Genomic DNA, 26,122 nt, shown 5'->3' with positions numbered 1-26,122 from the left:
GTGCACTGGTCTAGTTGCCATGGTGGTGTCAGGGCAATGGTTGGACTCGATGAGCCCAGAGGGCTCTTCCAACCTCATTGATTCTGGGATTCTGTAAGAGGAAAAACTTCTTTGCTGTGAGGGTGCCAGAGCCCTGGCACAGGCTGCCCAGGGAGGGGGGAGTCTCCTTCTTTGGAGATATTCAAACCCGCCTGGACACGACCCTGTGCAACGTGCTCTGGGTGACCCTGCTCTGGCAGGGGTTGGGCTGGATGATCTCCAGAGGTCCCTTCCCACCCCAACCAGGCTGTGGCTCTGTGATCCCTCCGGACAGTCACTGGGGCGAGGGAGGGCTCCCCTCCCTGGAGAAGGGGCTCTGCCTGCTTTGGGAGGGTGCTGACCCCTGCACGGGCTCTCAGCACCGCTCTGCGGAGGCCGGAGCTGCCTCCAGCACAATCCAGGGCTCTGCAGCCCTCGGGGATGGTTCCCTGCGCTCGCCTCCGGGGCTGGGCCGTAACTCCGGAGCGTGCGGAGTGTTTGTGTGTCCGGGAACCACGCGCGTCGCTTTGCTCCGCAGCCAAACGCCGTTAATGGCTTCTGCCGGCTACCGAACCGACAGCTGCCAGAGGACTTGGCCTCGGCCCCCCGCTCCCAGAGCGCGTCCCCGCTTCCCTCTGCCTCCCACCCCAGCTGCGAGGCTCGCTCGCAGCCTGCGCTCTGGCAGCGGGGCTCGCTCTCAGGTTTCCTCAGCTCCGGAGCGATCCCTCTTTGTTTAGGAAAGCGTCTCTCCCGATGGCCACCGTGGCTTGAAAATCGCTCACGGCCAAAGCTCCCCGAGGGCTGGCCACTGCCCTTCGCCCAGGCTGGGGGACCCAGCTCCCCCCGCCCTGCCCGCCAGCTCCGGGGGCGCAAACTGACCCTGAACCCCCTTTTCTTTCGCCTGCCCCCGCACGAGTTCGTCCCGTCTCTTTCCTCTCCCAGCGTCAGGTTTTCCCACCACGTCGGGTTTTGCCATTACGCGTTACTCAGGCGTGGGGGATGTGGGGGACGGGAGGACGCTTGATTTCGTAGGGGTGCGAGTCCGTGTGCCTCCGGGAGGAGGGTGGCCTGGCCCTGCGAGGGGCTGCCGCGAGGGTCCGGCCGCCTTCCGCAGCGGGGCTGGATCTCAGGAGGGGATGGATGCGCCGAGAGCTGGGATGTGGAGGAGTGTTTCTTCAAGGGACTTAGAATCAAAGAATCGTTTGGGTTGGGAAGGACCTTTGAGATCATCGAGTGCCGTTACCCAGCACTGCCAAGGCCACCACTAGCCCATGGCCCTCAGCACCACATCTACACGGCTTTTAAATCCCCCCAGGGATGGGGACTCCACCACTGCCCTGGGCAGCCTGTGCCAGCGCTTGACAACCCTTTCCAGGAAGAAATTGTCCCTGATCTCCAATCTAACCCTCCCCTGGGGCAACTTGAGGCCGGTTCCTCTCGTCCTGTCGCTTGTTACCTGGGAGAAGAGACCGACCCCCCTCGCTACACCCTCCTTGCAGGCAGTTGTAGGGAGCGAGAAGGTCTCCCCTCAGCCTCCTTTTCTCCAGGCTAAACCCCCCCAGGTCCCTCAGCCGCTCCCATCACACTTGTGCTCCAGACCCTTCCCCAGCCCCGTTGCCCTTCTCTGGACTCGCTCCAGCACCTCAAGGTCTTTCTTGTAGTGAAAGGCTACATGATGGATCCCATAGACTTGGGAGTCATTAAAAACTTTCTTGCTTTTTGCTTAATGACTGAGGCTTGTGGACGGTGGCGAAGGGGAGGCAGAGGCATTGGGGTGGGTGGTGGGGTTCCAGCGCACTTCGGGGAGCTGCAGGGGGGGTCTCAGGAGAGCGGAGCAGAGAGGCAGATTTTCTCCCTCGCCCTGCTGGCCACGCTGCTGGGGATGCAGCCCAGGACACGGGTGGCTTTCTGGGCTGCCAGCGCACGTTGCCGGCTCATGGTGAGCTTCTTGTCACCCATCACCCCCAAGTCCTCCTCAGGGCTGCTCTCCATCCATTCTCCATAGATATATAGATAAAGAGATAATATATAGATAAATAGAGCTGGGAGGGTTCCGAGCAGGACAGCCCTGCACTTGCCAGAGCTGTTTCTGCTGGTGTGCGATGCGCAGAGGGAAGCCGGCGTGGCCCAGGGACACGAAGCCCTCTCCGCTCACTCCCATCCACATCTCCCTACCTACAGAGCATCACCTGAGAGGTGCAGAGGAGCTGCCCGTCCCGAGCCCGACCCTGCGTGGGGCCGGTGCGGCAGCGATCGATCGGTTGTATCACGCATCCCTGATCTTGGCCGGGCTGCGGTACCCCCCTGGGCTTTCTCTCCGCCACCCGGCAGGAAATCTCTCTTTAATAGGCTCTTCGGGGGAACGGGGCCGTGTTTTCCTAAGCGGGAGGAATGTTGACATGGAAGACTCTGCTCTTTCTTCCTGGCAGGTCCCTGGGCGCAGCGGCGCTGGATCGCGTGCTGCTCCTGCTGCGCCGCCTAATCCTTCCCCGGGTTGCGGAGCGGGGCTTGGGCGAGGAGGGGGAGCCGGGGGGGGACGCAGGTGCGTGTCTAACGTGTTGGGGGGGGTGGCCAGGAGAGAGGGGCTCGCCGCCGCCTCTGCCAGACCCACCGCCCGTCCTTGTGCGGGGTTTCCTTTCATCGGGGTTTAGCTCCGCTCCCAGATGGCTGGGAGAGAGGGTCCCGCGAGGGGTTTGCTGGGCAGGATTGAAACCAGCTGGAGGATGGAGCCCGCCTGCGTCTGGCTTGTTCCCTTCTCCGGGGGAAACTTGGCGTAAGGGACAGCGGGGGCATCTCTGAGCTCACTGAGAGAGGGGGAAGCGGGGGCTCTCCGGTGCTGCCCGTCCCCGGGACGCTGCTCCCCGGGCGCCCCGTCCCTCTCCCCCATCCCCCTCGCCCTGCTTGGGCAGGCGCCGAGGCCGGGGGCCTGCGCTCTGCCTTTACATCTCGTAACCTTTAACGAGCTGGGCCTGCTCTGCACAGAAGCGAGCTGTGGGCGGCTCCTTTATAAGGCAGCACTGAGCAGCGGGGAGGGGGGATCTGTTCGCAGGCCAGCGCGAGGGTTTGGCATCCCAGCGAGGGACGAGGCAGCACCTCCGGGGCTCCAGCCCCGCTTCGGGGCCGCGGCCCTCGGCGTCGGGACGCAGCGCAGGGTGCAGCGGGGGCCTCTTGCCCCGCCGTCGGTGCTGGATGTGTTTGCGGGGCAGGTCGCAGGTCGGTTTAACCACAGGTTCCCCCGTAAAGCGACGACTCGCTGTGGTTTCGCTTCCCCCAGCTCCGCTGGTGGATCTCCATGGCCTTCCCAGCCAGACAGCTGCTCCCTGCTTGGAGCTGAGCTGAGCCCAGCTGGGCTCCTCTTTGCCGCGCTGGGCTGTTGCCCACTGGGCCAGAGAAGCCCACGGCTCCGGGCTGGCTGCAGAAGCAGGACCTCTCCAGACCTACCTGGCTCGCTCCTGATCTCTGCCAGTAACGTGCCAGTAAACACCAGTCCAGGGCAGGGTGGGTTGTATTTGTGCAGCGTGAGCCCTCGTGGCAGCAGCAGCGGGTCCTCCCAGTCCGTGGTTCATAATGGGGAGGGCAGAGTGCCCAGGAAGAGAGGGGGATGCCTGTGCCCCCCCACCCCGGGAGCAGCTCCCAAGGTGTTGAGAATGGAAAAGTCCGACCACGGTCAGAGCAAAGACGGGGACTTGGCCAAAATTAACAGTTGATTCGGGTTTGCGGGAGCAGGAGCCAAAACTCAAGGAATCTTGGATTCCAAGAGGGAAACTTTTTGCTGCGGGCAGTAAATCAGCACGGAAAGATCGGAGGTGGGGAAGGAGGGGGAGACCGGCCCCCGCACGCGGCAGCCGCTGGCAGAGGTGTGAGCGTGGGCCGTGGCCGTGGCCGTGGCCGGTCCCCCCGTGAGCTGCCCCAGCTGCAGCCACCACGGTGGGTTTTGCTGCCGCCCTTTGCCCGGCCCCCCGGGCTGGAGGAGCAGCAGCGAGGTGGGTGGTGTGTGCGGGGTGGTGAAACGCTGTTCTCCGTGGACAGGCTCTTTTCTGCCTCCCCCGACAGAGCTTATCTTCTGGCACGTGCTGATGGTGAGAAAGGTCGAGCCGGGAGGTGCCAGGACTTCCCAAAACGCTTCGACCTGCCGGCCGAGGAGAGGTTCCTGGCAGGGCAGCAGGAGCCCAGACCCGGATCTGGACTGATCGGGGCAATATTTCAGCTGGTTTATAGAGGTTTAAGGTCCTTCCTCCTGTCAGATGTGAAGCACTTTTTGGCTACGCTCCTGTGTGGTTGCAGCAACTCACAGGCTGCCCTCCGTTGTCATGTGAGCCTACGTTTACTCTGAAACCTAGTGATTACCATCTGAATTGCCTTTTGCCAACGCCTGCCATCCTTGTGGGAGAAGGGGGGGGGGTCTCTCTGGGGTCTCACCCCTCATCACTGAACCCCAGAACGGCTGGGGCTGGCAGGGACCACTGGAGCGCGCCTGGTCCGACCCCCTGCTTGGGCAGGGTCCGCTGGAGCAGCTGCCCAGGCCCGTGCCCAGGCAGGTTCTGAATGTCTCCAAGGATGGAGACTATCCCAGCCTGAGCTTGACCACCCTCACAAGTGAAAAAGTGTCTTCTCGTGTTCAGGATGAATTTCACGGGTGTTAATTCGTGCCCATGGCCTCCTGCCCTGACCGCGGGCACTGCTGGGAAGAGCCCGGCTCCCTCCTCCTCCTCCTCCTCCTGCACGTAGGTGTGATCCCCCCTGCCCCTCCCTGGCCCTGGGCAGGGGGAGCCCGGGTCAGTCCTGCCTCCGCAGCCTCTCCAGGTGCAGGAAGGCCACGGGCAGCTGGGTTTGCTAAAGAAAACACCCCTCCATAAATCGGGGGGGCTGCGGCTGGGGGAGGGCACCGCACGGCCTCTGCCTTCCCCTCCCAGCCCACGAGCAGGGGAAGCCAGCGAGCGCTTTCCCCCTCATTAACCGCTCCGTGGTTCCTGTGTGCGGCTCAGGGAATCCCAGCCCACCTCCCTTCATCACCTGCCGTGCTCCAGCTCCCTCGGCACCCCAACCCTGCCCGGGGCAGCAGGCAGGGGCTGCCATGGTGCCATGTTGGTGCAGGAGGTAACCAGAGCGCAGGTTTTCATCCCTCTGTACTCGGCACTGGTGAGGCCGCACCTTGAATCCTGCGTCCAGTTGTGGGCCCCGCACTTCAAGAGAGATGTTGAGGTGTTGGAGCGAGTCCAGAGGAGGGCGACCAAGCTGGGGAAGGGTGTGGAGGGTCTGACCTCCGAGGAACGGCTGAGGGAGCTGGGGGTGTTCAGCTTGGAGAAGAGGAGGCTCAGAGGTGACCTTAGTGCAGTCTACAACTACATGAAGGGAGGTTGGAGCGCAGTGGGAGTCAACCTCTTCTCCCAGGCAACCAGCGATACTTGTCCTATCAAGGACACAGCCTCAAGCTTGGCCAGGGGAGGTTCAGGTTGGACATGAGGAAGCATTTCTTCTCAGCAAGGGTCATTAGCCATTGGAAGGGGCTGCCCAGGGAGGTGGTGGAGTCACCATCTCTGGAGGGGTTTAAGAAAAGCCTGGACATGGCACTTAGTGCCCTGGTCTAGTTGCCATGGTGGTGTCAGGGCAATGGTTGGACTCGATGAGCCCAGAGGGCTCTTCCAACCTCATTGAGTCTGTGATTCTGGGTGACGTCCTGCTGCCTTCCCCACCACTCTGCACCCCCTCGCTCCTTCAGTGTCACCCTTCATCCATCCCGAGGAGGGTCAGGGCCAGGGTGCTCCTGTGCTCCTGCTCTGTGCGTGCCACCAGCGTCCTTAGGCACCAGCACGAATCGGGGGGGCTGCAGGGGCTGCTGCCCCCAAAACCATCCCTGCGCAGGCTGCATCCTCAGCCTGCCCCCCCTGCCCGCTGCCCAGCCACGCTGCTGCTCGTCCCCAGCACCGCGGGAGGGCCGGGGTGAGGACATGGGGCAGGACACGGGGCGAGGACACGGGGCGAGGACATGGGGTGAGGCCATGGGGTGAGGACATGGGGCGAGGACACGGGGTGAGGACGTGGGGTGAGGACGTGGGGCGAGGACACGGGGTGAGGACATGGGGCAGGACACGGGGCGAGGACATGCGGTGAGGACATGGGGTGAGGACACAGGGCGAGGACATGGAGCAGGACACGGGGCGAGGACACGGAGTGAGGACATGGGGTGAGGACATGGGACGAGGACACGGGGTGGCACGTGTCTCTGTGCTCCTTGCTGGGAGCAGAGCCGCTGCCCTGGCAGAGCTGCCTGCTGCTGCCCTGCTCTGGGGGCTGCCACCGCTGCCCTGCCTTAGGGAGGAGGTGGCCTGTGCTAGGAGGGGCAAAGACCCGGGTCCATCCATCTGTCCCGTCAAGAAGTGCTGGAAGTCTCTACGTCCCGCTTCTAGCCCTGTGCTCCGCTCTGGGCTCCCTCCCCGGGTAGGAGACCCCCCAGATCCCCTGCTGTAGCCACAGGCTGACCCTCCGCAGCCCAGCGTGCCCCTCGCTGGCCCGGCGTGCCTCGTGTGGGCCAGGGGAGTCACAGAGTTGTTCTGCGTTGGGCTCTGGGCAGGAGCAAAGATTTCGGAGCCAAGTTGTGGCAGGAGCCCAGGTCATGCTCCCGGCCACACGCGTCCCCTCCCCAGCCCTCCGAGAGCCAGCCTTGCGTGCTAGAGGGAAACTGAGGCACACGGGGATGATGGCTTGCGTGGGAGGTCTTGGCTGCTTCAGGTGGCCTCCAAGCCCCAGGACCCTGCTCTAAGCTCTTCACAGAATCGCAGAATCAATCAGGTTGGAGGAGCCCTTTGGGACCATCGAGTCCAACCATTGCCCTGACACCACCATGGCAACTAGACCAGGGCACTAAGTGCCATGGCCAGGCTTTTCTTAAACACCTCCAGAGATGGTGACTCCACCACCTCCCTGGGCAGCCCCTTCCAATGGCTAATGACCCTTGCTGAGAAGAAATGCTTCCTAATGTCCAACCTGACCCTCCCCTTCGTTCTGGGATGTCCCATTTGAGCACTGGAGGTGACTGGGATTCGTCCAACAGAGGTGGGGACCCGCGTGTCTCTGCCTGCTGGGACCCCTCGTGCTGGCTCCCCGTCTCTCGCCCTCCTCCGTGGCTTCTGGCTGCTCCCGCAGCCCCTTCCCCGTCCCGCTCGCTCCAATTGGAGCTGACGGGCTCTATTTGTCAGAGATAAAAAATAGCGGAGGAGGAATGGAAAGACAGGAGGCACAGGAAAGCAGTTTGGTAGTTAGAGACAGAGGAACAGAATTAACGTGCGGTGGGGGATTTGGAGCGAACACTGCCTGCATTGTAATCGGAGAGGGGCGAGGGAAAAAAGAGAGACCGAGAGAGAGGGGCTGACCCCGAATCCCCGGGGGAGACGCGGGGAGAGCAGGAACGAGGAGAGAGTGAAGGATTCCAGAGGTGGACTGGCTTCCTCTTTCACCAGACAGACACAGGGGAGACGGGCGCGGAGCCAGCGGCGTACCTGCACTTCCCATCGAGGCACTGACAGCTGGAGCTGCTGGGGAGGGGGCTGCGGCGGGGAGGGGGCACGCAGGACGGGGACGGGGGGGACCGCGGAGCCATCCCCGCTGCGGGGAGCGCGGCCGGACGGTGGGATTGAAGGCGGTGTGGTGGGGGGAGAGGTGGGGGGCTCGGGGTGGCACCTGCCCCTGCTCGGGGGAGCGGGGCTGGGGAGTCCCAGCTGGCAGGCGTTGGGCAGGCGAAGGGGGAGGGTGGAAAAAAAAACCCACCTAACAGCAACTAAATCAGAGGAAGAAAGGGCTGCCGAGCCGTACCAGCGGGGTCACATGTGTTTCCTGGCAGGCTCGCAGGTGCTAAGCAGGGACGCAGGCAGGGAGCACCTTGTGATGGATCATGTGGGGAGCGCGGCAGCTCATTCCCCCAAGCCTGGGGACAGGTAGTTGTGAGGCTGGAAGGGGGCTCGCAGGGGCCAGGCTTTCTGCTGCCGCGGCTGGGGGACCCCTCCAAGGTGCCCTTCTCCGAGGTGTTGTCTTCTCCCAGGCTACTAGTGATAGGACAAGAGGACACAGCCTCAAGCTTGGCCAGGGGAGGGTCAGGTTGGACATGAGGAAGCATTTCTTCTCAGCAAGGGTCATTAGCCATTGGAAGGGGCTGCCCAGGGAGGTGGTGGAGTCACCATCTCTGGAGGGGTTGAAGAAAAGCCTGGCCATGGCACTTAGTGCCCTGGTCTAGTTGCCATGGTGGTGTGAGGGCAATTGTTGGACTCTATGAGCCCAGAGGGCTCTTCCAACCTGGTTGATTGATTGTTTAACTACTGGAGAGAGTCCAGCAGAGGGTACGGAGATGGTCCGAGGGCTGGAGCATCTCTCTTATGAGGAGAGGCTGAGGGAGCTGGGGCTGTTCAGCTGGAGAAGAGCAGACTGAGGGGGATCTTATCAATGCTCACAGATACCTCAGGGGGGTGTCAAGGGGGTGGGGCCAGACTCTTCTCAGTGGTGCCCAGCACCAGGACAAGGGGCAACGGGCACAAACTGAAACACGGGAAGTTCCATCTGAACATGAGGAAGAACTTCTTTGCTGTGAGGGTGCCAGAGCCCTGGGACAGGCTGCCCAGGGAGGGGGGAGTCTCCTTCTCTGGAGATATTCAAACCCGCCTGGACACGACCCTGTGCGACGTGCTCTGGGTGACCCTGCTTGGGCAGGGGTTGGGCTGGATGATCTCCAGAGGTCCCTTCCCACCCCAACCACTCTGCCAGTCTGTGCCCTGGGGACAGGTCCAGGCTGGGGGGCCAGACCCCTCTTGCCTCCCCACCTCAGCATCCCAGGGCGCAGCGCTGGCCTCGCAGCGGGAGGGGAGCAGATTTTCATCGGCCGAGGGCCCCCGCTCATCGGTGCGAAGCCAGAGCTCTGCCTTAAGCCGTAAACCAGGAGAACCAGGGTCGTTTGGCAGCGGGGCTGGCCACACAGGAGAGCACCCAGTCCCATAGTGGTGTGACACGGTGCCCATCCCCGGTGCCGTGCGGTGCCAGGGATGCAGGCATGGCAGCGTCGGCCCCACCAGCCTGGCCGGGCACGGCCCTTCCCCCAGCCAGCTGCGGGTTCCTGCAGGATTAAGCGGAGGAAATCTGGAATTGGGTTACTCTCAATATTGAACCTGCCATTACGCTGGTTTTTATTTTGTTCTGTTCCGATCGAATTGGATGCAGCCTCCTTTTTAGCCCCTTAATGGCTTGGCTTTGAGAATTTCCTTCGAAATTACACCGCTGGCTTCCTGTTTTTAGAGCTCCCCGGAGCCCCGCAGCCGTGTGGAATAGCTGGGGAAATTGATCCCCGGAGCCGAGCTGGAGCGTTTGAGTCCTGCCGTGCCTGCGGGTGTGCGCGGGCGCGTTCGGGCTTTCTTCTCTTTTCTTTTTCACTCCCCTCCCGGGGCCGAGGGCTGAGCACTCGTAAACAGTTAGTGCCTGGCTGCGGGAGGAGAAAATCCCACCGACCGGCAGGTCTGCAGCCACGCTTTCCTCTTCGTGCCCCACGTCCTCTTCGTGGGGCCTCGGGAGGATGGGGACAAGGATGGATGGTGGCCCAGGTCCCCCCAGGCACCGCTGCTCCTGCCTCTGGAGCCGTCCTTGGGGTGACAAGACCCATCTCTTCCTGAAACCCGTCTGCGTGTGCGAACGGGCTGCGGTGTGTCTGTGGGACATGGGACCTGCAAGCCCAAGTGCTCCAAATACTCCCCCCCCTGCAGTGCTGCGTCCAGCTCTGGGGCCCCAACAGAAGAAGGACACGGAGCTGTTGGAGCGAGTCCAGAGGAGGCCACGGAGATGCTCCGAGGGCTGGAGCCCCTCTGCTCTGGAGACAGGCTGAGAGAGCTGGGGCTGTTCAGCCTGGAGAGGAGAAGGCTCCAGGGAGACCTTCTAGCACCTTCCAGTGCCTGAAGGGGCTACAGGAAAGCGGGAGAGGGGCTTTTGACAAGGGCATGGAGTGACAGGACGAGGGGGAACGGTTTGAAACTGCAAGAGGGGAGATTGAGATGAGATGTGAGGAAGCAATTCTTTGGTGTGAGGGTGGTGAGAGCCTGGCCCAGGTTGCCCAGAGAAGCTGTGGCTGCCCCCTCCCTGGCAGTGTTCAAGGGCAGGTTGGATGGGGCTGGGAGCAGCCTGGTGTGGTGGAAGGTGTCCCTGCCCGTGGCAGGGGGTTGGGACTGGATGGGCTTTAAGGTCCCTTCCCACCCAAACCAGTCTGGGGTTCGATGATTCCATCTCTGGCGCTGCCCTGTTGCACACAGGGATGTCCCCCAGGTTGTCTCTCCTCACTCCCCGTACCAGCATGCGCTTGGGAGCAGAAACAACAGCTTGGGGCTGTCTTGGAGCTCCGTGCAGCCGCCTCTGGCTGGCTCAGGCTGTACCTGCTGTGCCGTGCTGTGCTGTGCTGTGCCGTGCCGTGCCGTGCTTCGCCTGCTTGCTGGGCTCTGGTTGCTGCATGTGTCCTACGGTGTCTTTTTGGGGGCTCCCAGCATCCTTCCAGCGGCCCTGGCTGGCTGGTTGCTTCCCCTGGGTGGGCACGGCTGTGCCACCTCCACAGCCCCGCCAGCCCCACGCGCGGCGCAGGCCAGTGCCCGGGCTGGGAACGTGCTGCTGGGGACCGGCGGGTGCTGCAGCCGCCCCCGGCCCCGGCTGCTCTCCGAGCGTGCCAGCTAACGCGGTGCTTGGGTTCGTCACCGTGGCTGGGCGTGCTGGGAAGCGTTGCTCCGGGCTGCAGATCTGCGTGGCTTTCCCTAGGGACCTGTCAGCCAGTAGCAGACCAGTAAGCGGTTAACTGGGGATCTGGAAAGGTGCTGGAGCAGAAAAGGCATTGGCACTGCTGCCCCAAAATGTCCCAGCTCCACAGCAGTGCTCGCCAGCAGCACTCCCAGCTCCCCAGCACCAGTCCCAGCTCTCCACCAGCACACTCAGCTCCCCACCAGCACACTCAGCTCCCCAGCAACACTCCCAGCATCCCAGGAGTGATCCCAGCTCCCCAGCAGCACTCCCAACATCCCAGCAGCACTCCCACCATCCCAGCAGCGCTCCCACCATCCCAGCAGCACTCCCAGCTCCCCAGCAGCACTCCCACCATCCCAGCAGCATCCCAGCTCCCCAGCAAAGCTCCCAGCATCCCAGCAGCACTCCCAACATCCCAGGAGTGATCCCAGCTCCCCAGCAGCACTCCCACCATCCCAGCAGCGCTCCCACCATCCCAGCAGCATCCCAGCTCCCCAGCAGCACTCCCACCATCCCAGCAGCACTCCCACCCTCCCAGCAGCGCTCCCACCATCCCAGCAGCATCCCAGCTCCCCAGCAAAGCTCCCAGCATCCCAGCAGCACTCCCACCCTCCCAGCAGCGCTCCCAGCATCCCAGCAGCACTCTCAGCTCCCCAGCAACACTCTCAGCATCCCAGCTGGGGGTCAGGCGAGGGGAAGGGGTGCCCAGGGGGTGAGGAGAGGGGAAGGGGTGCCCAGGGGGTGATGCTGGGGGTCAGGGAGGGGAAGGGGCGCCCAGGGGGTGATGTCGGGGGTCAGGGAGGGGAAGGGGTGCCCAGGGAGTGATGTTGGGGGTCAGGGAGGGGAAGGGGTGCCCAGGGAGCCATGCCTGGGGGTCAGGGAGGGGAAGGGGTGCCCGAGCTCTCCTGGCCCCGCAGCTCGGAGGGCTGCAGCGGGCCCTGGGGCAGCTCTGCTTCCCCAGCCACCAGAAAGGTGTGTTTAAAGCCCTTTTCCTCTCGGAGCCCTCCCTAAGCTTTACTGGTGCCCTACAATCGTCACCCGCGGTGCCGTGCTGCCCTGCCAGCCGCACGCGCTGCTGAGGGGGGACGGAGAAGGGGCTGGGGGGGCGTGTGGAAGTGGTGGGGAGCGGTGGCAGCCACGCACCGGCCTCCTCGTTGAGCTGACAAGTATGAAAGTGCTGCAAATCTAATTTCTAAATCTAAATATCTAACTTAGGTGAGATCTGAGGAAGCAATTCTTTGGTGTGAGGGTGGTGAGAGCCTGGCCCAGGTTGCCCAGAGAAGCTGTGGCTGCCCCCTCCCTGGCAGGGTTCAAGGGCAGGTTGGATGGGGCTTGGAGCAACCTGGTCTGGTGGAAGGTGTCCCTGCCCGTGGCAGGGGGTTGGGACTGGATGGGCTTTAAGGTCCCTTCCCACCCAAACCGGGCTGTGACTCTATGATCACAGGGCTCGCTGCGATGTCCCCCTGGCCCCCTGGCCCAGCCTCGAGCAGGAGCAGCGGGGGGTGCTCATCTGCTGGTCCTGGCAGCTTTCGCCTCTTGCGGGGCGGCACGTGCCCCGCGTGCGTCACGAGCGGGGCAGGGAGATGAGCAGCCGCAGCAGGGAATGGACCTGGAGGGTGAACGCTGCATCTCCCGCAGCCGTACCTGCGCCAGCACATCCCTTCCTGACCGTCTCCAGAGCCCATTCCCCGCGGACAGAGCTCAGCCCTCGGTGGCAGAGCCCCGCGGTGATGAGCGGGGAGAGGAATGCGCCGCTGGAAGAGGCCCCAGCGGGATCCGGTGGCAGCGTCTTGGAGCTGCTGCCTGCCAAGGTCTGCGCGGCGCGCCGGCTGCCAGGGCACTGCTGCTGCCCGCGGCTAAACCCGGGGCCTCTGCGCCTTGGCTCGGCGCCTTCGCTTCGGCGCGGGGACCCTGCGGGTCAGCAGCACGCGCGGAGGCAAACCGCTGCCTCGCCGCGGTGTTGTTTGCTCGAGCGCTGATCCCCTGTCCCTGCGTGACCGCAGCAGCGGCCTCGGCGTGGGTGGGGACAAGTTGGCGGCGTCCCTTGGAATTGGTGAAGCATCGTTGAAGTGTTGAGTGTTACAACCTCATCTGCAGGACGCGAACGGACTCCGCTGAATCGAAGTTTTCCTCCCCAACGCCTCCAAAATTCATTTCAGCAGCATCCGTCGCTGCTTGTGTATGCCTCTGAGTGCTGCCTGAGAGGCAGGGAGCCATTCCAAACCTCTTTCTCCAGCTTGGAAACCACTAATATTGAAATTAAAAATATAAAAATTTCCATCTCTAAAGCAGAGCGCTTCCAAACCCTACGTGAAACCCCTGCGCCCAGCCGGGCTCCCTGCGAGCGCAGCACCAGCAGCTCGAGCCGCCCGGGGCCTCTGAGCCGTTCGGCGTGAAGCAAACGGCCTCTTCCCGCTCCGTTAACGCCGGGGGAGCGAGGCCGAGCCGTGCTGCTGCCGCTCAGCGCCCGGGCACCACCTGCCTCTGCTGAACTGGTGTGTTTGGAGAGGAGGAGCCGTGGGCAGTCGTGCCTGGGCAGCCCGCTGGCTTCCCAGTGCTGAGCATCGCTGAGTCCCCCTGCTCCCCCCTCGCCCTCCCTGCTGCAGGGCATGGCCCCCAGCCCCTCCAAAACCCACCCACGGCCCTTGTGGCTCATAGAATCCCAGACTGGTTTGGGTTGGAAGGGACCTTAAAGCCCATCCAGTCCCACCCCCCTGCCATGGGCAGGGACACCTTCCACCAGACCAGGTTGCTCCCAGCCCCATCCAACCTGCCCTTGAACCCTGCCAGGGAGGGGGCAGCCACAGCTTCTCTGGGCAGCCTGGGCCAGGCTCTCACCACCCTCACACCAAAGAATTGCTTCCTCACATCTCATCTCAATCTCCCCTCTTGCAGTTTCAAACCGTTCCCCCTCGTCCTGTCACTCCAGGCCCTTGTCAAAAGCCCCTCTCCCACTTTCCTGTAGCTCCTTCAGGCACTGGAAGGTGCTAGAAGGTCTCCCCGGAGCCTTCTCTTCTCCAGGCTGAACAGCCCCAGCTCTCTCAGGCTGTCTCCATAATTCATCCCAGGCAAATCACAAAAGCCTTTGGTTGTCTTCAGAGAATGCCTGTGACCGGCGTGGAGCCGCCCTGGCTCCCAGGGCACTGGGCTCTCCAGGGCTCGCAGCGTTTCCCCTCTTTGAGAGCTGGTGTCCCACGCAGAGCCGGGGACGAGGTGCGGTGGTCCCCGGGCGCTCAGGACGCTGGCTGGCACCTCTCTGACTTCACAGAATCACAGAATCCCAGAATCACTGAGGTTGGAAGAGCCCTCTGGGCACATCGAGTCCAACCATTGCCCTGACACCACCATGGCAACTAGACCAGGGCACTAAGTGCCATGGCCAGGCTTTTCTTAAACCCCTCCAGAGATGGTGACTCCACCACCTCCCTGGGCAGCCCCTTCCAATGGCTAATGACCCTTGCTGAGAAGAAATGCTTCCTCATGTCCAACCTGACCCTCCCCTGGCGAAGCTTGAGGCTGTGTCCTCTTGTCCTGTCGCTGGTTGCCTGGGAGAAGAGGCCGACTCCCACTGCGCTACAACCTCCCTTCAGGTAGTTGTAGACTGCACTAAGGTCACCTCTGAGCCTCCTCTTCTCCAGGCCAAACACCCCCAGCTCCCTCAGCCGTTCCTCGGAGGTCAGAACCTCCAGACCCTTCACCAGCTTGGTCGCCCTCCTTCCCATCTTGTCTCAGCTCCCGGCACAGCGGCTGGCTCCGTGGAGCCCACCGCCCCGGTGCCCTGCGCCGCCTCCCTCCTCCTCTCCAGCCCTCGCTCACCGCGAGGTGCCTCAGCACCGGCCCCGGGGCTCGGCCCCGTTGGGCTCCCGAGCCGCGGCAGGGAGCGAGGAGGGGCTCGCAGCCACGCTGACAGCCCAGCAGCCCCTCACCTGCTGCGCCGGGGCTCAACCTTTACTCCATCTGGCGCTTTTATAACCTCGGGACGCCGTTTTGGTGACATAAGGAGCGTTTCATTGCCCTGCGGCCGGAGCGCTGCCCGGAGGAGGGCCGGCGAGCGCCGAGATGCCGTGGGTATGTGTGTAATTTATTTCCCCAGGAAACAGCTCAGCTGCAGCATCTGGTTTGCACCAAGTCTCTGCTTTTTCCCCGCTCCTCCAGCTGCGTTTGAGCGTGGCACGTGGGGGTCGGTGCTCGCCCCGGGCCACCCTGCGGGGACCCCGAGGGCAGGGGGGGCAGGCAGAGGGGGGGAGCACACGTCGAGCTGCCCGGCCGGTGTTTAAGGCCAGCGTGGGTGAGGGTGAAACCAGAGGTTTATTGTGCGAGGGGGCTCTGGAAGGAAGGAAGCTCCTGCCGTGAGTCTGAACCATATTCATTTTTAATTATACAAATTGCTCAGGCTTTATATTATCATATCAATGACATGAAACACCAGCATGTATTGATTAAACTCAACAAATGCAGCACCCCGGGACTCAAAAGTTCAGGGGATGGAGTGGCTCCAAGCTGGAAGGGGACGGGGAGAGCGGGGTGTTTCCCGAAGCGGTTTCACCAGCGCTGCTCGAGTCCGACCTGGGACGGGGCACGTCCGAGCGCCGGCTCTCTCCCGGGAGCAGCCGTGCGTGGCATCCGCAGAGACCGGGGCAGGGACTCGCCTTCCGAGGAGCCCCGGAGCGGGTCCCTTGTCCCTTTGGCAGTCACGGAGCGTCCCTGCGCCGGAGCGTTCCTCCGAGCCGCCGCGCGCGGTCCCGCAAAGTCCGTGTTCGCCGCCCGGCCGCCGTCACCCCTCCGAGCCGGGAGGACACCCGGCCTCTCCCGAGGCGGGGGTCCGCGTCAGGGTAAGGTCCCCCTGGGTGACGCCGTGCGGCTCTGCCCGGCAGCAGGAGTGTCCGTGGCTGTGGTTTTGTGTGTGTGGCTTTTCCATCCTTCCTCCTTCTGCTCCTCCTTGTTGTCCTGCCTGAAAACCGCCATCATCTAGCTCCGAATCGCCGTCTTCCTGTCTCGGTCTTTACTCTGCGGAGGAGAAGGAGAAGGACAAGTTAAAAAAACACACCTGGGGCTGGGAGCTTTGCCAGCACACTGGCTCCGACCCGGGAGCCTCCTGCTCCTCCCTGCGCCGGAGCGGCCTGCGGCAGCTCTCAGGAGCCGGGGGCAGCTTCCCGGGTGTCATCGTCATCGCTCCGTGTCCCTCTGGGGCTTTGGAGGGATCAGCAGGAGAGCTGCGTCTGCCCTAAAACCCTGCTCCTGCAGGTGCCTTCCCCTGGCTGTCCCCCCTCTGCCGCCCGCGCTCCTGGGGACACCCCCGCTGCCACCCCGCTGTGCCGTGGCCCCGGTGCGTCCTCCTCTGCGGTCACTCCTCCAGCCGCCCGAGCCCTCTCCCCAGCACAAACCCTCGACGCTGACCCCGCTGTCGGTAACAGCGCCCGGGTCGGGGCTCTCCATCCCCCTCCTGCAGCCCGAGCTCCTGCGGTCGGGCCCTGTGTGCGCTCTGCTGAGGCCCTGGGAACACAAATCTGTCCCCGTCCCTCTGGTCGCCATCCGCGGCTTGTGGGAAACCTTCGTGTGCCATCGCAGAGTCCTCCTGGCCAGCCCCTCGGTGACAGCCCCTCGGTGACAGCCCCTTGGGCTGTGAGTCAGGCTTTGCTCCCCGGGCACCAGAAAAGCCCCCCACCACCAGCACCATCACTGCCACCACCACCAGCACCGTCACTGCCACCACTGCCACCATCACTGACACCACTGCCACCATCACTGCCATCACTACCATCAGCACCATCACTGCTACCACTACCACCATCACTGCCACCACTACCATCAGCACCATCACTGCCACCATCACCACCAGCACCATCACTGCTACCACCACCAGCACCATCACTACCACCACTACCATCAGCACCATCACTGCCACCATCAGCACCATCACTGCCACCACCAGCACCAGCAGCAGCACTGCCACCACCAGCACCATCACTGACATCACTACCAGCAGCACCAACACCACCACCACTAATATCCACACCGCTACCACCAGCACCACCATTGCCACCAGCAGCACTACCATCACTAATACCACCACCACCAGCACCATTACCACCAGCACTCCCACCACTACCACCACCAGCACCATCAGCAGCACCATCAGGACCACCACCACCACCAGCACCAGCATTACCACCACCAGCACCACCATCACTAATACCAGCACCACCATTACCACCACCAGCACCACCATTACCACCACCAGCACCACCATCACTCATACCAGCACCGCCATTACCACCACCAGCACCACCATTACCACCACCAGCACCACCATCACTAATACCAGCACCATCACTACCACCACCAACACCATCAGCAGCACCATCAAGACCACCACCAGCACCACCATCACTAATACCAGCACCATCACTACCACCACCAGCACCATCAGCAGCACCATCAGGACCACCACCACCACCAGCACCACCATTAGCACCAGCAGCACCACCATCACTAATACCACCACCACCAGCACCATCAGCAGCACCATCAGGACCACCACCACCACCACCAGCACCACCGCTGCCCCAGCCAGGTGTGCTCAGGCAGCGCTGGTGCTTCTCATTTCCAGTTTGATGGGATTCGTGGCCATTTGGGGTTTGACCAGCTTGGGTGCAGGTCTCTCCGCCCGGGGCCCAGGTGTTGGGTGACGGTTCCACCTCTCTGCTGGCCTGTGGCTTGCCAACGTGGCCCGACCGAGGCCACGTCCCGGGGCTGGTCCGCGGGGCTTGCTGCGGTGCAGCCTCCCCCACGGCTGCACGTGCGGCCCCTGCTCTGACTCTTCCTTTGTTACCGGGGGTGGGGAGGGGAGGGGAAGGGGAGTTCAGCTCAGAAATGGTAAAATTAAATTTCCCAGATGTTCAGGCCCCAGGAGTTCTTGTGCTGTCTGGAGAGGAAATGGGGATTCGGAAAATCCCGCCTCATATTTTTTCCCCTATCACCTTGCCTTTCCGCTGCCATTAAGTGCAGCAGGAACAGTAAATTACAGGGCTGCGGATCTCGGAGATACCGTGGGGGGAGCGGGTGGACGGCGCTGGGGCGAGGCACCGAGCTCCTGGGTGCTGGGCAGCTCGGAGCCCTCCGCTCCCTGTCATGGTCACCGTCCCTACAGCCCCGTTCCCCCCCGCTGATGTGCCACCCCACGCCCAAATTACGGGTCTTTTTGCACCAAACCCACAGGCAAGTCCAGACGCCCGTCCCCGCTGGCTGACGCCAAGCCCTGGCTGTCCCCTGGGCTTGGTGGCAGGGTGACCCTGCTCTGGGTGGCGGCAGGGGGGATGCGGAGAGCCTTGGTGGGGAAGACCCTTGTGACGGGGACACGGAGCTCCTCGCTCGGTGCTGAATCACGAGCCCGTTCGGTCGAGGCTGCCCTCGACAACCTTTGCCAGCGTTTCAGCCGGCGGTGACCTGCTCCCGGAGCCGCTCGGCAGCTCTGAGCCAGGCACCCGCAGCCGCACGGGGTCCGTTCGGTGAAACCCTGGTGACCTGGTGCCTCCCTTGGTGTCCCGGTGCCTCCCCCGGTGACCCTGGTGCTGCCGAGCCCTCCCGTGCCTGCGGCGGGGGCTGTCAGTGATGGTTCAGCCGGATCCAGCCACGCCAGCGCTGCCTTCCTGGGACTCGCCTCGTCCCCTCCTGCCAGGGTGACGCCGGCTGCGCTGGCAGGGCTCCTCGCCAGCCCCAGCCCTCTTGCCAAGACCCGCGGGTCCCTGTGGGCCAGGCTAAGCCCCACCCGGACCCCCACCCTCTGGCATGGCCACGTCTCCCGTTCCCGAGGGTCCCGTCCCAGCCGCATGGGCAAACCCCCGGTCCTCGCGTCGCTCTGCGCCGTGCCCTGCTGCGTTTATCTCTGCTGCCAACTCCTCTCTGCTCCCTTTCCCTGGGACCGGAGCTGGGTTGGGAGATGCTCTGGAAGAGTTCGCTGCAGCGCTCCTGCCACGCTCACCCCACGTGCCCCGGGCTGGGGCAGGCATGGTACAGGAGCTGGGGGTCTGCACAGCCATCCCCCTCCTCCTTCCCCTCTCCTCCGCACGCCCTTTCCTCTCGAGGAGCGTTCGGCAAGGCAGGGACCAGCCTGCGGCACCTGGGCCTTCCCTCCCTGCCAGCCTGCGCTGCCCTGGGGGGTGGCAGTGGGACCTGGAGCCGCCGCAGCCCCTGGCACACGGCTGGCGGTCGCCGATGCCCTGCCTGCAGCCCTCGGGTTCCTCGGTGCGGGACGGGGCAGCGTGCGCAGCCGATACCCCTCTGTACCATCCACTCTCCAAGTAGTGGGGCCCGGGGGGATGTTTTACAGCCTTGCCATGCCCCAAGCTTGGCTGCTCCTTTCTCACACATCACCCAGCTGGCACTGCCAGGGGATTAACACCACATCTGTGCCGTGACCCCAGCCTGCCCTCCGCGGGGGTCCGGCTGCCTCCGGTCCTCACGCTGCCCCGAGAGCGGGGCAGAGGGCTCGTGCCCCCAGCGAGGGGCTGCAGCCCCGGCCGGCAGGAGCTGCCCCCATGGGGCGATCTGGCCCCCCCGGGGCTGTGGGGTTTCTGTGGGTCCGGGCTCCCAGCAGAGCCTGTCCTCCCCCATCCTGCCCTCCCGCTGCGGGGAGGCTCCGGCACCCCGAGACGGGCCGTGGCTCTGCGTTGCCGGCTCCGGTTGGATGCTGTGCTGCCGCTGCGGCTTGGGAAGGGACACGGTCCCCGTCGGCACTGTCCATGCCCCACAGGTGACGGGCCAGGTCAGCAGCCTTCAGTCCCGCTGCACAGCCCGGGGGCTTCAGCTGTGGTCGCCCTTGCGACACCTTCTAGCTCGCAGGGGGTCTCGGGGCCCCCTCCCCAGTTCACTTCCCATGCAGATGCGTGTGCCCGCTCGGGAAGACGGAGCAGCCGGTCCCTCATCCCTTTAACCGGTGTGTGACCCTGGCGCTGACTGCTGGGGGTGACCCACACACCTCCGCCCCCACGTCTCCTGTCCCCAGGCCCCCTTGCCCCGCGGTCCTTCACAGCCCCCACGTTTTGCGAGGGCTTGTGGCACGGAGGGCACCGCAAGGGTCCTCGTCTCCCGAGCAGTTCCAGCAAGAGGCCGTGCTTGGATTTGGGCTTTTTCGTGGTCTGGGAGCTGCCCCAAGCCGTGGCCGGTCCCAGCAGCTCTCCCGGCCGACGCGGTCACTGGAGGAGAACTGTCCTGTTTTCCCCCCGCCAGCACTGTGTGTCCTGGCAGGGACGATGGCAACAGCCACAAAGGAAAACCTGAAGCAGCACAAGCCCCTCGGCGGGCTGGCAGGGTCGGGGTGACCGGGGCACCACGGCCCTGGGAACCTTCTCCCAGTGCTTGCTTATGGCAGTGGCACAATCCTGCTCCCTGGCGATGCCGGGGACTGCCCCATCCGTCACTGCCAGGCACCCACGCAGCGCCTGTGGCAAGCGTGATGCTCCCACCAGTACGGTGTCTGCTTCCCTCTGCCTTACGCCTCGACGGGAACCCCCCAAGGCCTTGTCCCCGTGCGGGTTTTTGGCCTTTTAATTAGTTCAGGGGGAACTGGCACGAGCCTGAGCAGCCGCCAGCCTGGGCAGCCCCGGCAGCAGAGCTCGGCCTTTCGCCGGCCGAGACACATGAGTCATTTTAAAGAAGGATCTTTCCAGGGCGATGGTGTTGATTTCAGCCCGAGATGGGAAAGTCCCCGGGATAAGGTGGCGTCGGGACACCGGGGTGCGAGGCGAGGCTGAGTCACGCAGCGTGAATCCGGGCCAGCCTCCGTGCCCGCCGGCACGCTGCTGGGCCAGCAAAGGGGACGGGGCGCAGGCCCGGCTGGGGAGGGCTCACAGAAAGTTTGCTGCCCTACTCGGCTGCCCCTCGGGGTGCCCACAGCAGCTGGCAACCCCAAACATCCCACCCGAGCTCTCTCCTGTGACCCCTCTCACTAGGACGAGCCTCTGCACAGCAGCTCACACCTTCCATCCCGTTCCTCCCCTCCCTGCTCACAGCGACCGCACACCCACAACCTTCCCTGCTGCTCCTGCCTTCCCGGCCAGGGTGCCCTGGGGGTGAGGTGGCATCTGGCCTCTGCCTACGCTGTCTCCTGGGGCGTCAGTGCCGCGTGTGACACCTCTCTAGAGTGTGTCAGGCATGGCTGGGGCACAATGGATGCGCAGAGCTGGTGACAGAAGGGCACACGGTGCAGGGGCTGGCCTGGGGGCACCGCGAAGGAGATCCCTCCCAAGGTTACCCTTTCTCTGGCAAAGCCTGGAAAGCCGGAGACGGAGAAAATCATGTACCGTGAGGTCGCATGGATTGAAACGCCGTCATTGTGGCTGCCCCCTCCCTGGCAGTGTTCAAGGGCAGGTTGGATGGGGCTGGGAGCAACCTGGTCTGGTGGAAGGTGTCCCTGGCCGTGGCAGGGGGGTGGGACTGAACGGGCTTTAAGGTCCCTTCCCACCCAAACCAGTCTGGGATTCTATGTTTGGGAGAGGAGAAGAGGCTCTGGCTCCTGCCCTCGTGGACCGGGGCAGTGGGAAGGGGGTCTCGGTGGAGCTGGGGGAAGGGGGTCTCGGTGGAGCTGGGGGAAGGGGGTCTCGGCGGAGCTGTGTGCCGTCACTGGCTGAGCTCGCGAGCACCGGGGCGAAGGGCTGGAGCTGCGTCGGGGCTGGCTCAGCTTTGAGCACTCGGTGAGGCGAGTGCTCTCCCACTGAGCTGGCTGCTCCTGAACGGGCCGGGGGCCGTCGGGGTCTGCAGAGCCAAGGCAGGGTCCCTTCCACCCGCCGTCACAGGGGCTGCGAGATCCCAGCCGCGCCGTGTTCGCAGCTCCCGAGGAGATTGCTTTCATTTCCTTGCCAGTTGTCAAAATACCTTCCTGATAAAAGGTGGTTTATTTTATTCCTTTAACACGCAATAAAACCTATCGAGTTGTTATCTGGCTGTAAAATCTCAAGCACAGACCGAGCGCACTGCTCAGGCACCGTCTGTTCGATCCCCTCTTCCCAGCATCAGCCTGACCGAGCTTATTTCTCATCCAAACCAAAGGATCTTGTCGCCTTGGACAGCCACTGAGGATCTGATCTCGGGGAGGTTTATCCCGAAGGGAGGGAGGTGACCCATCTTGGCCCAGGAGTCCTGCCCTGCTGCTCCTTTCCACACGCCTTGGCACAGACGTGCCTGTCCTGGGCTTTGCTCTCGCCCAGGAGTCTGTGCTGGGAACTGATGCGGAAGCGGCAACGGGGATTTATCGGAATTGGTGTAAAAGTGGTGATGGGAATTTATCAGAATTGGTGTAAAAGTGGTGATGGGAATTTATCAGAATTGGTGCAAAACTGGCAGTGGGAATTTATAGGGATTGATGCAAAAGCGACAATGGGAATTTATCCGAATTGGTGTAAAAGTGGTGATGGGAATTTATCGGAATTGATGCAAAAGCGACAATGGGAATTTATCGGAATTGGTGCAGAAGTGGCAATCCCAGCAAACAGAGGCAATACCAACACACCAGAGACAAGAGAACTTGATCTTTAAAGCTGTTACAGGAGGTTTCCGAACCGTCTGGTAACTGGAAGGAGGGGGAGTTTTCCAGCTCAGCCCTGTAGGAGCTTCCCCACCTGCAGCTTCTCTTTGTCAACTGGGGTAGTGCTGGCTTGAGTGGTTGGCAGGAGCACGAGGGCCCTTTACAGCCGGGGATCTGCGTCCCTTGCCCGCTGGGAAGGGTTTGGTGCTCATGAGAGCTACGGACAGGAGGCACTTGGTCTCCACTGCCCGAGCAGAAGGAGCCCCGGGTGTTTGTCGTTGGTGACCTACGGTTTAGCAGCGCAAATCCCCGCAGGAGCAAACCCTCCTGCCGCTGTTCCTCCTGCCTGGGCTCCCCGCTCTGCCTCCTCCTCCAGCGAACTGGAAAGGACGTGCGAGGGGGATTAACAGGGTTTGGGGTTTTCCTGCTCTGAAATACTCAAGCTGTCAAGAGTTTGCTCGTGACTGGTTTTGCTTCGTGCTTAATGAGCCTTGAATCCTTAACAAAGGCTTCTTCCCTCTTCGGGGCGTTACTCGGGGTTAAACGGGTTCAAACGGCGGAGCGTGCGGGCATGGCTCTGCTCTCGTGCTCTCCTTTAGCTCTACCCCACCAGGGACCGTCCACACCGTGCAGGAACCCAACAGGTTTTTAAAACCCGGTCGCCCAGGGCACAACCTTCTCGAGCGGGGCTTGGGGCTCTGGACAGCCACCTCCTCCCTGTGCCCCCGCTGCCCGTGTGCGTGGCAAGAGCTGCCCCGTACGTCAGGAGAGCCCGGAGAAGGGCAGCAGCCCTGCACCGTGCCATGCATGGGACCCCCGGGGGGGTTTGTTTTCCCTGGCTGCTGGGACAGGCAGGGCCGTGCCGCGGAGGCACACGGCCTCTCCCAGCCGGTGGCACTCGTGCCAACGGTGCCCAGAGCCTCCACAGAGCTGCTGCTGAAGCTGGGTTTTCCCAGTCTGGCTGCCAGGCTCGTGTCCTGCTCCACCTGCCCCCTCGCCCTCCATGGGCAGCGGTGCCCACCCCACCAGAGCTGTGGGCCTGTCACAGCAGGCGTTGGCCAGTGCCAGTGCCAGGTGGGCACGGAGAGAGCCTCTGCCACAAGGCTGGTCCCAGCACTGGTCCAGCACTGGTCCTGGCACTGGTCTGGCACGAGGCAGTGCTGCCTGCCGGGACGCTGGGAGGACAGTGCTCCCCTAAAGGACACGGGGTCAAGAGCCAGGAGCGGGGGACATCGGCTGAACCAGGCTGGCCAGGACGTTATGTCTCCCGCTTGCTGGTGGAGACCCGCGGGGCCCTTTGGCTGGGACAGCCATCCTGGTCCCCGAGCGCTCACGGGGCAGAGATGCTGCTCCCCACAGTCCTCCAGGATGCTTGAGGGGAACCTACGTGCCGTGGCGTTGGCCTCGGCTTCCCCCTGGCACGGCACAGCTCACAGGGGCACCGGGCACATGGATGGACCAGCCTGGGGAGCCGGCCCTGCCACCAGCCGTTGGCACCGGGGGGCCGGGAGCCCCGGCTCTGGCCAGCCCTGTGCCCAGCTCGCTCTCGCCTCTCCGTCTGCTGCCGGCAGGCTGCCGGAGGGGAGATGCAGACTTGTTCCAGACTCCTAACTTTCCCCGTGCCTCTGATTGCCAGCTCCTAAAATCCATTTCTTGCCCTCGGAGGGTTTCCCCTTCTCCCATCCTGTTGCCTTTCAGTGAACGCGTGCGAGATTCAGAGGCAGCTACTGGGGGCTTTGGGCAGCGACTCTACATGTGCTACAGGGAGGCACCGCATTTTCCATGCCCGGGTTCTGGGCTCGCCGACGGGGTCTGGCGTGCTCTCCAGCTCGTGTCAGCGCAGCTCCCACCAGAGTATTTATGGTGAATCACTAACGCAGCTCCCACCAGAATATTTATGGTGAATCATAATATTCCCATCGGAGCTGCTTCGGCTCTCCCAGCCGTCCCGTCTCCCCCTCGCACCGGCAGCGGAGCCGTAGCCATCACCCCGGCGCTCCCTGACCCCCCTCCTCGCGCAGCCGTGCCCGGGGACACCCGGGGGTTCCCCGCCGCGGCCGGTGCGGCCCCCTTCCAGCCAGACATCCCGTGGGGACGGCGCGAGCGGCCACTTACCAGCTTCCTCTGGTTGCTGAGGCAGAAAGTGCAGATCTGTTTGGGCTGGGAGTTCTCGGCGTCGCGCGCCGGGGGGCTGCCGCCGCCGTGGTGGTAGAAGGCCGGGGTGGTGTGGCAGGGCTGCCCGTCCCCGCACGCCTCCCCCACCAGCAGCACGTTCCCCAGGTGGGAGATGTAGCTGGAGGCCAGTCTCAAGGTCTCGATCTTGGAGAGCTTTCTGTCGGCCGGCTCGGTGGGGATGAGCGTGCGGAGGGCGGTGAAGGCGGTGTTGACGCTGTTGGTGCGGTCGCGCTCCCGCGCGTTGGCCGTGTGACGCTGCCGGGGCTCCCTGTTGATCCGGTTGGGTTTCTTGCCGCTCCTGCGCTTGCCGGCCTTGAGGCCGTAGCCGTCGGCGTCCAGGTGGTAAGGCTTCTCGTCGGAGCCCGAGCTCTCGCTGCCGTTCTCCTCGTCCTCGGACAGCATGCTGATCTCGGGGTACAGGTAGCGGCTGGGGGCCGAGCGCAGCATGGCGAAGGACATGGCGGGGTGGCGAGGGGACACCGGGGACGCGGCGTGGGGTGTGCTCTGCCCACCTCCTCCTGCTGCCGGCAGCCTCAGCTCCAGGCGCTCATGCTGCTGCTCGGGCTGGGGTCCGGGGAGCCCCTGGCTCGGTCGCCCTACCCGGGAGGGCTCCGGCTGGGAGGTGGGCGTGCGGCGGGGGGGTCCCCGTCCCCAGCTCCCCGCCGGCTCTCTCCGCGCAGAAGGGGTTAAGGGCTGCTCGCAGCCTGTTTCCTCTCCCCACACATGTGCATCTTAAGACTCGGGAGTGTGGCAGGAGCTGGGAGTTTTATAGCAGCAGCAGTGGTCAGCCAGGCCCCTCCTCCGGCTCCGGCTCTGGAAGTGGGAGCTGCTCAGGCTCACGCCTACCTGAGCTCACCCTCCATCCTTGCAGGGGACTTTTAACCCTTCAGGGCTCGGCCGGGGGTCTTGGCACGGCCTGGGGGGGCTGCAGCCGGCGTGGAGAGGATGGCAGAGCCCGCTGCGGTTCACCTGCCCGCTGCGGGCCTTGGTGGGCACATGGGGGCCCGTGCGGCATCCTCCTGGCTGGGCCTGCGTGGGCATGGATGTGGGCACCAGTAGCGGGGTCTGTGGGGGCTCCTGAGGGCCCTACAGGCTGGGGTGGGAGCAAGAGTCCCCCGGCCCCATGGCTGCGGGGTTCACGGGCAGCCCGCGCCTGGGACAGGGCTGGGAATGGGGCTGCGTCACTGGGGGTGGGGGTTTGGGCCCCTGCTCAGGATCAGGCCCTGCAAGGAGAGCCCCTGAGAGCGCTCCCTCCCTTTCCTGCAGCAGACCAAGTCCTGCTGCTGCTGCTGCTGCTGCTAATGGGGCAGAGAGGCAGGAATTAACCCTTGAGGGGCTGCCTGCCAGTACCCCTCCGCCCAAGCTCATGCCTGCGGCTTTAATTTGCTTTAATTTCCTCCCCAGTGTGGCATTTGTGTCTCTGTCAGCCCCATAGGCGTGGGTGGGTGCAGAGCCTGCTCCGGTCCCCGTAACCACTCCCCATAACCTCTCCCTGTAACCTGTCCCCATAACCTGTCCCTGTAACCACTCCCCATAACCTGTCCCCATAACTGCTCCCCGTAACTGCTCCCCATAACCTGTCCCCATAACCTGTCCCCGTAACCTGTCCCCATAACCTGTCCCCATACCCTGTCCCTGTAACCGCCCCCTATAACC

General features: G+C 63.6%; 2 protein-coding genes across 2 annotated transcripts in view; one reads left to right on the top strand and one right to left on the bottom strand.

Moving 5' to 3' along the window:
- Positions 1-26,122, top strand: part of BOP1 (BOP1 ribosomal biogenesis factor) — a 72,045-nt gene that overhangs the window by 32,088 nt on the left and 13,835 nt on the right. The gene's annotated exons all lie outside the window — the stretch shown is intronic.
- Positions 15,643-25,180, bottom strand: SCX (scleraxis bHLH transcription factor). Its single transcript, XM_068395745.1, has 2 exons — positions 24,407-25,180; positions 15,643-15,777 (listed from the first exon to the last, which is right to left on the bottom strand). Exons 1-2 carry the CDS (start codon positions 24,923-24,925, stop codon positions 15,739-15,741), a joined length of 558 nt encoding a protein of 185 aa, XP_068251846.1. The 5' UTR covers positions 24,926-25,180; the 3' UTR covers positions 15,643-15,738.

Source organism: Nyctibius grandis, chromosome 3 (assembly GCF_013368605.1).
Source record: "Nyctibius grandis isolate bNycGra1 chromosome 3, bNycGra1.pri, whole genome shotgun sequence".
In the NCBI taxonomy this organism is placed as follows: domain Eukaryota; kingdom Metazoa; phylum Chordata; class Aves; order Nyctibiiformes; family Nyctibiidae; genus Nyctibius; species Nyctibius grandis.
This window is presented reverse-complemented; position numbering and strand designations above follow the sequence as displayed.